Source organism: Gorilla gorilla, chromosome 13, assembly GCF_029281585.2.
Source record: "Gorilla gorilla gorilla isolate KB3781 chromosome 13, NHGRI_mGorGor1-v2.1_pri, whole genome shotgun sequence".
In the NCBI taxonomy this organism is placed as follows: domain Eukaryota; kingdom Metazoa; phylum Chordata; class Mammalia; order Primates; family Hominidae; genus Gorilla; species Gorilla gorilla.
The window spans coordinates 131,513,209-131,526,608 of record NC_073237.2 but is presented as its reverse complement, the minus strand read 5'-3'; the positions used below and the strand labels follow the sequence as shown (position 1 = coordinate 131,526,608).

Below are 13,400 nucleotides of genomic sequence, written 5' to 3'. Positions count from 1 at the left end.
GTGTCATCCACGATTCCACCTGGGTACCGCCCGGCTGGCTGTCTTTCCAGGACAAATGACGGAAATGCTGGAAGCTCATCCACTCACCGGTTTGAGCAGGTGCCACTGGGCTAGGCTCACAGGGTTGCCCGGCTTTCCCCAATGCCCCACATCACTGCCCTGCCACCCATGTTGCTGGGGGTGCCAGCTGCCCCCAAGCAGAGGGCAGGTGAGAGCAGGGTGGCTCCCAACCTCACACTATACCTGGGGACCCAGACGAGCAGCCCTCTTCTGCCAAGTTGGTGCCAGGAATGTTGTGAGGGAGTTACTCTGACATTCTTCCTTCTCTGGCTGACAGGAAGTGCCAGTACATTCCAGAAAGACTCCAAACATTGAGTTGTGGCCTGTCCTGCAGAGACCTCAGGGCCTGCTGAGTGGCAGGGGCCTCACGAAGCTCCCAGGATCTAGCCCATGTGATGCCCTGGGCCCCTCAGGGTTGCCAAGGGCTGCACACACCTGGCCATAGTTTCCAAGGCCTGGGGAGATACGGGTCTCAGAGAGGGCTGTCACTTATCTCCAGGGCCTGCTGCAGCCCTAGATGAGTGAACTTTTCCTCAGCAGGGTCTCTGCCCACCATGCCAGGGCTGACTAAAGTGGGTGCCGCCCCAGGCCCCCTCCAGTGGTGTCTGTGGAGGGACAGCAGGGTGGAGATGGGGTGTGGGTGGGGTCCCTGGCACACAGCCCCAAGTTGGAGTAGCGCCCCAGAGTCACCTAAGGGGTGGCGGGTAGATTCTAAGCTGCTTCTCCAGGTTGGGGGGATGGGAGGTTGGAGATCCAACAGGGACCTGTCCTTGCCCTCTTCCGAAAGAAAGGATTTATTTCCCTTTCTCAAAGGGCCACTCAAACCCAGGAATCCGTCTGCAAGGACCTGGAAGTCTCGGTCATTTTTAAAACTCTCAGAAATGACAAGTGAAGCAAAAAGATCTCCTAATGTTTTTATTGTTCCTTAGATAACTGGATAGTACAAAGTTTGCCTTTGTTTTTTACTTAAAAAATGTACTTTCCGCATACTGTTGCCCGTATGACTTTCCTGTCCCATCGGAAACCAGAGTTTCCCCAGGCAAGCCCTTCCTATCTGCGGTTACATGATTTAGCTAATTTAACAAGAAGAGAGTAATTCCTTTGATTATTATCAACATGAACTTGACTATGTCTCTATAAGGGTGAACACTGATTTTTTTTTTCTTGTTAGAAACAAAAACCATCCACTTATTAATCCAAACTACGGCATTGCATTTACAACAATCATTGCATAAACTGAACATACGAAGTTACCACCTCAAGGGAATAACAGAAGAACGTTGCACAATATATCTACGGGGTACGCGAGTTCAAACAACGTGGGCACAGCAACTTCACTCTACACACTCTGACCATCGCTTCAGTATGTACTAGACACAGGTCCAGGAGCTACGTGGAGTCTCAGCACAGTTAATCTAAGAGACAGCAACACAGTCAAGAAACGGCACTGCGATGGGATGCGAGTTACACTAGCCTACGGCCGGGTGTGGCCCACGGCTCTCAAAGAGCCTGGACGCCACATTCCTCAGAGCTGACCACGATCTAAGGAAATGTTCATGCCATCCTAACAGTGGGTTTTTCCCCAGTGAGAACTGGCCAACAGTCATTGCCTTGCCTCTTTAGTATGTTGTTTGACCAGAGAGGGACAGGGCGGGGAGGAAAACCGGGGCGCCGTGGGCTGCAGTTCCAGCTGCAAATACGGGAGTTTCTTCCGACGTCTGTGGCCCGCCGGCTCGAAAGGGAGAAACATGGAGGTAATGCCATCCCTCGATGTCAGAATCCGCACTGCTGATGATTTTTCAAGATTGGTATTGTTAGTATTATTGGTATCTTTTTGGCAGCGGTTTCACAGGAGTTTCCTTGTGGTGAGGACATGGGCCCTTGGCTTCCAGGAGGAGGGAGCTACAACTCATCGGAGCGGATGACGTGGAAGAGGGTCACGTTGTAGAGGATCTGGTGGCCGTTGTTCCAGGCATACAGGGCCCGGTCCTTGGGGTTGTAGTCCAGCATGGAGATGTGGGAGTATTTGTTCTGGAAGGGGATGTCGATGTATTCGTAGGTTGAGGCATTGGTCTGGTATGCGTAGTGGACCTTGGTGCCCCCTGAGTAGCCGTTGGTGACGTACAGCGTGCCACAGATGATGAAGGCCTCCCCGGCGCTGCGCTTGGGGTAGCTCGTGTTCCAGGTCTGCAGGGTCTGCAGGGACACGGGGTCCAGCCTACTGACCACGATGTTGCCAGCGTTCTGGTTGGTGGCATACACGGCCCACAGCCCGCTCTCGTCCACCATGAGGTCGATGTCCGAGTGGCCACCCCAGGCGTAGTGGTACATGTTGTTGTAACCGGCATAGTCCAGGCTGCGGGTCTTGAGGATGGTCTCTGTCTTCAGGTCAAACCTGATGATGATGTGGCTCTGGAACTTGTTGAAGTAGATAGAACCGTTGTAGACCACCTGCCCCGTGCCCGACCAGGGGTGGGGGAGACGGTGGGAGGTGAAATTGTCCGTGTTCATGAAGTCAACCATGGACTTGTACTCACGTACGAAGCGGTTGTTGTGATAGCCATCCATGTACCACACCTGTGGAGAGAGCAGACCCGGTGGTGAGCACTTCCAAAGACCCAGTGAGCACTTCCAAAGACCCAGTGAGTACTCCAGATACCCAGTGAGCACTTCCAAAGATCCAGTGAGTACTCCAAAGACCCACTGAGCACTTCAAAGACCCAGTGAGCACTTCCAAAGATCCAGTGAGTACTCCAAAGACCCAGTGAGTACTCCAAAGACCGAGTGAGCATTTCCAAAGACCCAGTGAGCACTCCAAAGACCCAGTGAGTACTCCAAAGACACAGCGAGCACTCCAGAGACCCAGTGAGTACTCCAAAGACCCGGTGAGTACTCCAGAGACCTGGTGAGCACTCCAAAGACACAATGAGTACTCCAAAGACCCGGTGAGCACTTCCAAAGGCCCGATGAGCACTCCAAAGACCCAGTGAGTACTCCCAAGACCTGGTGAGCACTTCCAAAGGCCCAGTGAGCACTTTCAAAGACCCAGTGAGTACTCCAAAGACCCAGTGAGTACTCCCAAGACCCGGTGAGCACTTCCAAAGGCCCAGTGAGCACTTTCAAAGATCCAGTGAGCACTTCCAAAGATCCAGTGAGTACTCCAAAGATCCAGTGAGCACTTCCAAAGATCCAGTGAGTAATCCAAAGATCCAGTGAGTACTCCAAAGACCCGGCGAGCATGCCAAAGACCCAGCGAGCATTTCCAAAGACCCAGTGAGCACTTCCAAAGACACAGAGAGCACTCCAAAGACCCGGTGAGCACTCCAAAGACCCAGTGAGTACTCCCAAGACCCAGTGAGCACTTCCAAAGGCCCAGTGAGCACTTTCAAAGACCCAGTGAGTACTCCAAAGACCCAGTGAGCACTTCCAAAGATCCAGTGAGTACTCCAAAGATCCAGTGAGCACTTCCAAAGATCCAGTGAGTACTCCAAAGATCCAGTGATTCCAAAGATCCAGTGAGTACTCCAAAGACCCGGCGAGCATGCCAAAGACCCAGCGAGCATTTCCAAAGACCCAGTGAGCACTTCCAAAGACACGGAGAGCACTCCAAAGACCCGGCGAGCACTCCAAAGACCCAGTAAGCACTCCAAAGACACAGTGAGCACTCCAAAGACCCGGCGAGCACTCCAAAGACCCGGCAAGCACTCCAAAGACATGGCGAGCACTCCAAAGACCCAGTGAGCACTCCAAAGACCCAGTGAGTACTCCAGAGACCCAGTGAGCATTTCCAAAGACCCAGCGAGCACTCCAAAGACCCAGTGAGTACTCCAAAGACCCAGCGAGCATTCCAAAGACCCAGTGAGTACTCCAAAGACCCAGTGAGCATTTCCAAAGACCCAGCAAGCACTCCAAAGACCCAGTGAGCACTTCCAAAGATCCAGCGAGCATTCCAAAGACCCAGCGAGCATGCCAAAGACCCAGCGAGCACTCCAAAGACCCAGCGAGCACTCCAAAGACCCAGTAAGCACTCCAAAGACCTAGTGAGCACTCCAAAGACACAGCGAGCACTCCAAAGACCCAGCGAGCACTCCAAAGACCCAGTGAGCATTTCCAAAGACCCAGCGAGCACTCCAAAGACCCAGTGAGCACTCCAAAGACCTGGTGAGCACTCCAAAGATCCGGTGAGCACTCCAAAGACCCAGTGAGTACTCCAAAGACCCAGTGAGGACTTCCAAAGACCCAGTGAGCACTTCCAAAGACCCGGCGAGCACTTCCAAAGTGGGGTGGAACAGGCTTGTGTGGAAAGCTGTTCCTTGGGCGGGAAGCTGTTCCCCGACTTGGAATTTCCTGGACCTCAGGAGAAGTTGCTGAAAGAGCCAGGAAACAGTAGTCACGACCAAAGGGTACCATGTCCTCCCTCCAAACCCAGAGAGCCAGGAAAGAGTAGTCACAACCAAAGGGTGCCACGTCCTACCTCCAAACCCAGCACACTCCTCAAAAGGAGACACAGCTATTGTGCTATCAGAGAAAGGATGGCCCAGTTTGAAGAAAGGGTCTAGTGGCAAGGTGGGATGGGAACACACAGTTTGAAGAAAGGATCTAGTGGGAATTTGGGATGGGACACACAGGCCCAGTTTGAAGAAAGAATCTAGCGGGAAGGTGGGATGGGAGCACACAGGCATATACGTGCAGCCATTCGCCCCTAATCCTGCCCTCTGCTTGCTTGGGATGACACCAGGTTGTGGGGCAGCAGCTGCACCTATCTGTTCACTGCCATACCCCTAGCCAGGGGCCTGGCCCATAGTGGGGGTCATACACACGTGTGCAAGAAAGGAGCTCCTTCAGTACAGAACCCAGCGCTGAAGCGGGCCTTCGAAGGGGCACAGCCGCCTGGCCTAGCCGATGGCAAATGCTCACAGCCCCGGGCAGCTGTTGTCTGCAGTGAGGATCGACTCTCAAAGTCACCGGGAAGGGCCAGCTCCCATATCCCAACAAGACACCACGCTCGAGGCCTCTCCTCCCACCAGGCCATCGCTGCGGCACGGACTGAGTCATCCTGTCTGCAGGGCGGAACGTCATTAATTTGGCATTTGGGATGCTGTGAGTGTAATCACTCATTGTCACCCCTAATCCAGCAAAAGTGCCTCTCTGAGAAGAATATGGGCTTTGAAGAAGGCTCTGGTTGTCGAAAGCAACCAAGATAGCAAACCCAGTAATGGCCCAAGTTTGGGGTTACAGAAGAAGAGATTTCTGATGAAATGCCAGTTGACTTGAGAACTGTCTGGACTTTGCGCAGAATGCTTTAGTCATTTTCGACCAATGTGGGAGCAAATTAGAAAGCAACGCAGTTAGGCAGAAGGAGTCTGGCAGGCTGGTGCCGCTCTGCATGCATCTGTCTGGCAATGAGACAGCTGCTTTATCCGTCGAGGGCTCTGGAGCTGCAGGAGACTAAGGATGAGGAAGCTTTCAGACTTGGCATTACACATGCGCTAAAAATTAAAAAAAAAATTATAACCTTCTTCTCAAGACATCCATTCAGATACTTACAAGCAGATGTGCTTTTTGTTTTTAATGAGATCTTTTTTTTTTTTTCCAGCTGGGCCTCATTTGAGGCTATTATCCTTAGCCTCCCACAGACCAAACCTCAATGATGTGGGTCACAGATTAGAACCAGGAGGGGTATTGGAGGGAACGGGGCCATGTGCTGAAACCCCCTTAATGACACTGCCACAAAGCTGCCCTCTTGCCCCCTCTTTGCTTGGCTATCTCATCAGACAGGGAGCTCACTGCTTCTGAAACTCACATCTAATACCATTCCTCCCCCAAGCCCTCTCCTGACCTGCCTGGAGGGGAACCACCCCTGCCATCGCAGCACACAGAACACCTTTGACTGTGTTCACACATCACCCCCACAAACAAGCCCTTGATCGCGGGGACCCAGGGTGACTCACCCCTGTACCCTGGGTCCAGAGCCTCCTTCCCACGGGCAGAATGGGGATACACCAGCATCAACTTGCTAAGGATTTTTAAATCACCTTCTCTTCCAGTACACCAGCAAATCATACACAGGACACCGCACTCTGAAGATGTAATTGGGGGTGGGAAGGAGAATCGGCACATGGTGCACAGGCTCAGGCAGGGTTCAGGGGAGGCCGCTCTGAGCGTCTGCCAGTTTCTGTGGGGTAAAAACTCCTTCGAGGCTGAGATCCAGTTGCCAATGGGAAGGCACCCATGCAAAGAGAGGCACTCAGAACCCCACAGGCCTTGGGATAAGGAGCCCGGTGCTTCACAGTAGGCCCCCTCCTCTGAGTTCATTCCCTCAACCTTCTCATCTGAAAGGCCTTTTTCTTCCCCTTTCTCCAAGTCCCAAGGCTCAGGTCAAATCCCATCAATGCCTGCTAGCTTCCTCTCTGGGGAGGCGGCCCCAAATACAGTACCAGCTTTTAGGGAGATTGAGCACTTGTGCCTCCGGGCAGGACCTATCGTTCTTTCCAAAAAGACCCAAGGGCACCCAGCAAAAGGCCAAGAGCGGAACCAGGCTGCCTGGATGCCAGGTCACTTGTGTGCCCTTACTCAGGGCATTCACTGTGCCGGACGCTGGCATCATCTGTTGCCTTCAATTATCACATGAGCCCGTGCACCCAGGGAGCCGTGATCGCCCCATTTTTAGACTAGAAAATGGAGGCCAGGGAGGTTTGGTGACTTTCCAGTGGTCAGAGCCAGGAGGGGACTCCAAACCCTGAGCTTGAAACCACCAATCTAGCCAGGGGTGATCTGCCCTGGGGGCACTGGACATGCCCAGAAACAGTTTGGATTGTCTTGACTGGGAAGTGGGGAAAGTGCTGCTGGCATCTAGGGGCAGAGGCCAGGGGTGCTGCTACCCATCCCCACACACCAACAGCCCCCTGCAACGAGGCATGATCCGGTCCCACACGTCAGTGGGTGAGGCTGAAAAGCCCCAGCCCTGACGCGCTGCTGTCCATGCCATGAACCTGCCAGGTAAACGGTCCATTTCCCTCCGTCCACTTATCCTTTCTGCCCCCCAGGGGAACCTGGAGGGCAAACCCTCTGTCCCTGCGTCACCCACCAGGCCTGACCTTGGGCAAGCAATCTCGTCCCTGTGCTGGGGAAGTGGGGCCTGGCCAGGTAAGGCTTCGCCGGCCTTCTCCCTCTTCCGAAGGATGCAACCCGGATGTGGACGTGGGTTTGAAGGCTTGGCCTGAAGCTGCAGACCTGAGGGTGAATGTGTAGGAAGGTGAAGATGGCACCCCTGGCTGAAGATTTCGGTGGCTCCCACAATAGAGGATATTTCTTTCCTAGCAGGGCTGAACTACAAAGAAGTACATTCACCCTTGACCTTTTGTGGCCCTAGCGGTCTTGAGGAAAGGATCTGTGTGTGTCGAGCTCCAGCGGGGAAATTGTCCTAAATAGGGCAGACGCATTTGCAGGGAGAAGCTTGCTGTTCCTGCCTGGCCTCATCCTTCCTGCCATAGAGCAGGGGTGGGTGGGGGACTTGGATGACATCAGCTCCGGGGGCCACACTGTGCCGCGTGCGAAGAGGGCTGTTCCCCATGCACATGGGAATAATCCGTGTCCGGGGCCTGGTTCCCGCCACCTCATTCCTCAGTGGTGCTGGCAGCTCCCTCCTGGCCTCTGCAGCTCTGGTGTGGCCTGTGTGAACCTTCTAGAATGCCGGTCCAGCCTGTCCCTTACCCAGTCCCCTGTACACACCCTTCCTGATCCCAAACTCCAAACTCTGCTGCCCAGCCAGCCCCTCCCTCCCTTCCCGGGCTGCCCAGTCACATCCTTCAGTCCCAGACCTACCATCTCTTGCCTCTGTGCCTGCGGGAGCCGCCCCTCCACCCCGTCCCCATCCCTGCCCCAGGCCACACTCACCCCCTTGGGAGGTATTTCCTAAACCCCTGTACCCCCAGGCAGGCAGGTGTCCACTCTTATAGTGGACTGAATAGTGGCCCCCAGAAGATAGGTCCACATCCTGGGACCTGCAAATGGGACCTTATTTGGGAAAAAGGTCTTTGCAGATAGGATTAAGAATCTCGGCTGGGCATGGGGGCTCATGCTTGTAATCCCAGCATTTTGGGAGGCCAAGGTGGGTGGATCACGAGGTCAGGAGTTCGAGACCTGGCCAACACAGTGAAACCTCGTCTCTACTAAAAATATAAAAATTAGCCGGACATGGTGGCACGTGCCTGTAATCCCAGCTACTCGGGAGGCTAAGGTAGGAGAATCACTTGCAGTGAGCCGAGATTGCACCACTGCACTCCAGCATGGGCAACAGAGCAAGACCCTATCTCAAAAAAAAAAAAAAAAAAAAAAAAAGAATCTCAAGATGAGCTGGTCCTGGATGAAGGTGGGCCCTAAATCCAGTGACAAGTGTCCTTATAAGAGACAGAAGAGGGGACACAGACACAGGGAGGAGCCATGTGAAGACGGAGGCAGAGACTGGAGTGATGCAGCCACAGCCAGGAACACATGGAGCCATGAGACGCAGGAGGGTCCTCCCCTGGCATCTTCAGAGCGCAGCCCTGCAGGCGCCCTGGTCTGGGGCTTCCAGCCTCCAGCACTGGGTGGCAGTGAGCCCCTGTGGTGCCCCCCCAGGCTGTGGGAGCTCCTGCAGCAGCCACAGGGCACCTCTTGGGCTTCCACACCCATGTGCTGGGGCATCAGGCATGTGTCTCCCACCGTGAGCCCGGAGGGGAGGCTTTGCCGCCTCACTGTGACCCAGCACCCCCACTCAGCTCAGGGCACACCGTGGGTCTGCCAAAGCTTTCTGGCCTCCCAAGCACTGCTCTGTGGATCCCACGGAGTGAGGGGTGTCCACATGGCTGGACTCCTGTTAGTGCGGCGACAAGAAGCGCCTCCACCGCCAGCCACCGCCAGTCTCCAGTGAGACCTGGGGAGTTTCCACCCCTCTCTGTGCCTCAGTTCCCTCTGCTGTAAAATAGGTCCTGTGAGGACCTGCCACCTGTAGTGGTTCAATAAATGCCAGCCATCATCATTTATGTCCTTAGCCTGGACCCGAGTGGCCTTGGTGGTTCTGGGTAGGCTAGACACGGCCCTCAGAGCCTGCGGGAGCTCACCAGGCCCAGGCACCACCCAAAGGAAGAAGGCCGTAAGACCACCTGTGGGGACGTGGTGGAAGGGTCAGCCCATCTGAAAACCGAGACCACAGGGGGCTTGGCCTCCGGACTAGCCCAGGATGCAGCGAGACAGGCCGTGACATCCATCCCTCCACAGAATCACAGAGGCTTAGGGACCCCGTCCCCAAATCCCCGCTTCAGAGAGGCCCAGAGAGAAGGAAGGCCTCTCTCAGGGTCACATGGCCAGCTGTGCCGGCTGCCACCTGCTCTGTGCATTAGGAAGCGTGCAGGCTCGTCTGGATTTTGCACACAGCACATCCAAAGCCTGCCCTGACCCCGACACAGCTTGCTTCCACCCAGGTTCCCAAGGCTGCCCTCCCCCACGCCACAAAGCGGCTTCCATCTATGAAGGAGACAGCAGCTCCCCGAACCTGCTCATCCCTGGCTGGATGCCCCCAGCAATGCCCTCTTCCCTCCTGCCATGGCCTCTTCTCATCCCCCTTCCTTCTCCCCCTCAGGGACCTTGTCCCAATCTCACTTGGCGGCCCCATGTGGTGGCCTCTGTCTGTGCCCCTGCAGAAGGCAAGTTCTCATGCCGCCATCCTCCCAGGACACCACGGTGTCCACACAAGCCCTTGCTGCTGAGCTCTCCCAGGGTCAAGGCATCCATAGTGGCCCAGGAGACGCCCGCCCAAGAGTGGCCCTGTGCGGACTGGGTGGACGGGTCACCCACCGACTGGGAGAATGGTGCCTGAAAGCAGGTGTGCATGGCTGGCTGGCCATCCTGCCCCAGGTCTTGGCTACACAGAGCCCCAAGGCTGGGCCCCAAGCTCCATCAAGGGCCACCATTCATCTCCTATTTTCCAGGTGCTGGGGACACAGGCCCTGTCCTCCCAAAGCTTCTGACCTCATGAGGGGCCATGGCTCCATGCAAAAATCCTCGTGCTGGAAGAATCTTGGGGTTCCCCAGGCATAGGAAGAGGAGACCAGAGAGAACATTCTGGGAACAGAAGGCCAGTGCAGCCTGGAGGGAACAGGGACCTTAGACAGCAGAGACCAGAGACTCTTCTGCAGGTGCCTCTCCCAACTGAGAGCCCCACAGGGCGGGTGGCCCCTGGTGCTGTCTTTCCATGGAGCCCTCTTGGCAGATCAGTGGCCAGTGCATGTCCCTCCCTGACCTAACTGCTCTTCATTCACAGCTGGACGGGCTGCTGTGTGCCATGAGCTGAAACCTGGTGTATTAGAGCCACTGGTGCTGCCCCCACAATGTATGCTGAGAGCCCCCTGTGCAGGTGTGCCCTTTCTGATCATGACCCCAAGGAACAGAAGGTTAAGAATGTCCTGGCTGGGAGTGGTGGCTCACGCCTGTAATCCCAGCACTTTGGGAGGCTGATGTAGGTGGATCATGAGGTCAGGAGATAGAGATCATGCTGGCCAATGTGGTGAAACCCTGTCTGTATTAAAAAACACACACACAAAAATAGCCGGAAGTGGTGGCATGCACCTGTAATCCCAGCTACTCGGGAGGCTGAGGCCTGGGAATTGCTTCAATTCGGGAGGCGGAGGTTGCAGTGAGCTGAGATTGCACCACTGCACTCCAGTCTGACGACAGAGCAAGACTCCGTCTCAAAAAAAAAGAATATCCCAAAGGTCACAGAGCTGGGAGGGGCAGCAGAGAGACGCAGACTCCAGTGTGGAGCAGCTCTGAACCTCTGTGCCCAGCTCTGAACCACGCCACCCACAGGGACCCCACACAGGAGCTCACTGGTGACATCTGATGTCCCCAAGCTCCACAACACACCCACCCTCAGCACAGGCAGGAAAGTTCAGATTCCCAGCCCCGAGATCTAGGAAAAGCAGGGGGTCAGGGCTGGACTCAGGCCTCCTGGGGGTCGTGGGGGTCTCTGCACACTGATCATCCTTCTCTAGTTCAATGGGCCATGCGCTACAGTCCCTGAGAGCCTGTGGCCAGACGGTGAGCGAGGCCACCCTGCCCCGAGCACAGCCTCACTCTAATTCGACGACACAGGCTGGAAGGCCCCAAGTTCCCGCCCAAATCCCCTCCCCAACCCATGAGGGTTTCTTTGCCGGAAAAGATAAAGCAATGGGTGGGTTCTTCATTCTCACGCAAACACAAAATGCATTTGTAAATACCATGCTTTCAGGGGAGCAGGCTTCTCCGAAACCGAGGCCCAACACAGCTTCCCGTATAAGAAAAACTGGCTGTCTGAACCTCTGCACCGCATTTCAGCCACATGTGGTGCAGTTTACTGAGAACGTGGGATTTTCCTAACTGTCCCGATTACTTTCATCAGCTTCCCAGTGAAGAGGGCCTCTCGGTTCAGGGTAGAGCTGGACGATGGGCATGGATCTGGCACTGCCGTCCCAAATGCCTCTGATGCAGCCCCCGGGAAGTGGGAAGTGGATGCTATTTAAAGGGTCTTGGCGTAGGGACTTGGGCCCGCGCTGGCACTTCCCTTTGGTTTGGCGAGCATCTGTCACATGTCCTCCTGACAGAATTCCTAACATCAAGGAGCCTGGGCCGCTGGAAAAGACGCTCTAAAGGGGGCCGTAGCTGAATGGGTGGTGGGAAAGAGGTGGGGGGGATGCTGGCAGTTTCTGCCGGAGGCTCCACTTGGGGAGTGAAGGCTGAAGGGGAACAGACAACGATTCTCGGTCCTGGGAATGTCCCTCCTCACACTGAGAAGTGATTCGAAGGGACGCTGATGTTTATTGCACCACTGGCGGTGGGCAGCCCACTGCCTGCACCCACACGGTTTTATGCATTTTGGATATTTCCACCTTCTGGAAAAAAAGTTCTGTAGGATCCTTATAAAATATCTAGATGGCCTTGACGCTGTTTAGATGATGGGAAAGGACTTTGAAACGCTAAGCTAAGCTTGCTGCTGTTTGTAAATGACAGTGTTTTCCTAATTGTATCACCCCTTCAAACATGAACTTCCTGGGGTGGTGGGAGTAGCGCTGGCCCCCTTTTTGGTGTGTGGTGTCTGATGTGAGCTGACCTGAGACTTTTATAGGAAGCGGGTCAGAAAGGAGGAGGCAGATGTTGGGCTCTGGAAGGCAGCCCATGGTCAGAGCAGGCCAGGAGCCTCCGAGCTGGGGAAGGGGTCCCAGAACTCATGTGGTCTCCCAGTGGGCGGGAACACAGCCTGGCAGGGCATTCATGCATCAGGTTGAGAGCTGGCCAACCTCCACACAGCCCTTCCCTCCTCCAACACTGAGGCAATGGGACGGGCGGGAAGGAAAGGAGGGGCTGTGGGGCCCGGTGCCCTGGGAAGCGCAGGGGTGGCTTCCTGCTGAGAAGAACTTGGGGGTTCTCAGTGCTCAGCACAGGCTGGACATACAGTCAGTGCTAATAAATGAATCCAGAAAGGCCTGATGCAAAGGCGTCCCAAGCTAACCTTGTTCTGACAGTTTAGCAAGGCCCTGAAGCTGGCTCAGGATCATCCCTCCTGTGGTCACATGAACACAGAGATTCTGCAGGTCCCCTGAGCCGGGCTCTCTACTAGGCAGCCCCATTGAACCTCTCCCCTCTGCCCTTGGCCACACCCGCCTTACAATGCCCTCCATGGCAGCCTGCACTGAAGCCAACATTGATTTCTTTTTCTTTTTTTTGGAGCGAGTTATTGGGCTCCTGTGTGTGTGATCAAAACTGAATGGGAGATTGGAAAAGATCAAAACAAACAAACCACGGCTGGCCTAGATCAATGGCAGGACCTGGGGACATGTCACTTAGCACACTGGGAGTTGGAGGCTGTGCTGAGCGTATGGCTTGGAATGGCCGTAGCCGAGGGTGCTCTGAGCAGGCCCCCGGTGGCTCCTCTGCCAGCCCCAAAACCCATCTCCCCCACCCCCTTGCCAGGGATCCCTTCTCCTGGGGCTTCTTCTCCCCACATTCTACCCATCATCAGAGTCTCTTTTCCTGGAGGGCGATCCAGTCATCAAGCAGAAAATAGATGCCTAATGATCAAAAGCATCCATCAGCACCGCGACAGCTTTGCAAACCCACACCCTCGCTGCACTGTGCAAAGCAAACAGCCGGGGCTTCCAGGAGCCCCAGATCCTTGGTACCTAGAAAAACGATAACTTGACTAGTGCTCCCTACGACAAAGGAAGGTGATACAAAAACAGAAGTCAAGAGGCACACACATGTGGCGTTAGATACAGACAGAGCAGTCCAGCCCTGGGGGGTGTAAGGTACAGACAAAGCAGTCCAGT

General features: G+C 55.0%; 1 protein-coding gene across 1 annotated transcript in view; it reads right to left on the bottom strand.

Annotated features, from left to right (window-relative positions):
* Positions 1 to 960: 960 nt before the first annotated feature.
* LOC101131736 (noelin) overlaps positions 961 to 13,400 on the bottom strand; it is a 34,582-nt gene continuing 22,142 nt past the window's right edge. Inside the window, exon 6 of the mRNA XM_031014268.3 lies at positions 961 to 2,637. Coding sequence (XP_030870128.1) covers positions 1,963 to 2,637 — 675 coding nt within the window. The 3' untranslated portion in view covers positions 961 to 1,962. The remainder of the gene's footprint in view (positions 2,638 to 13,400) is intronic.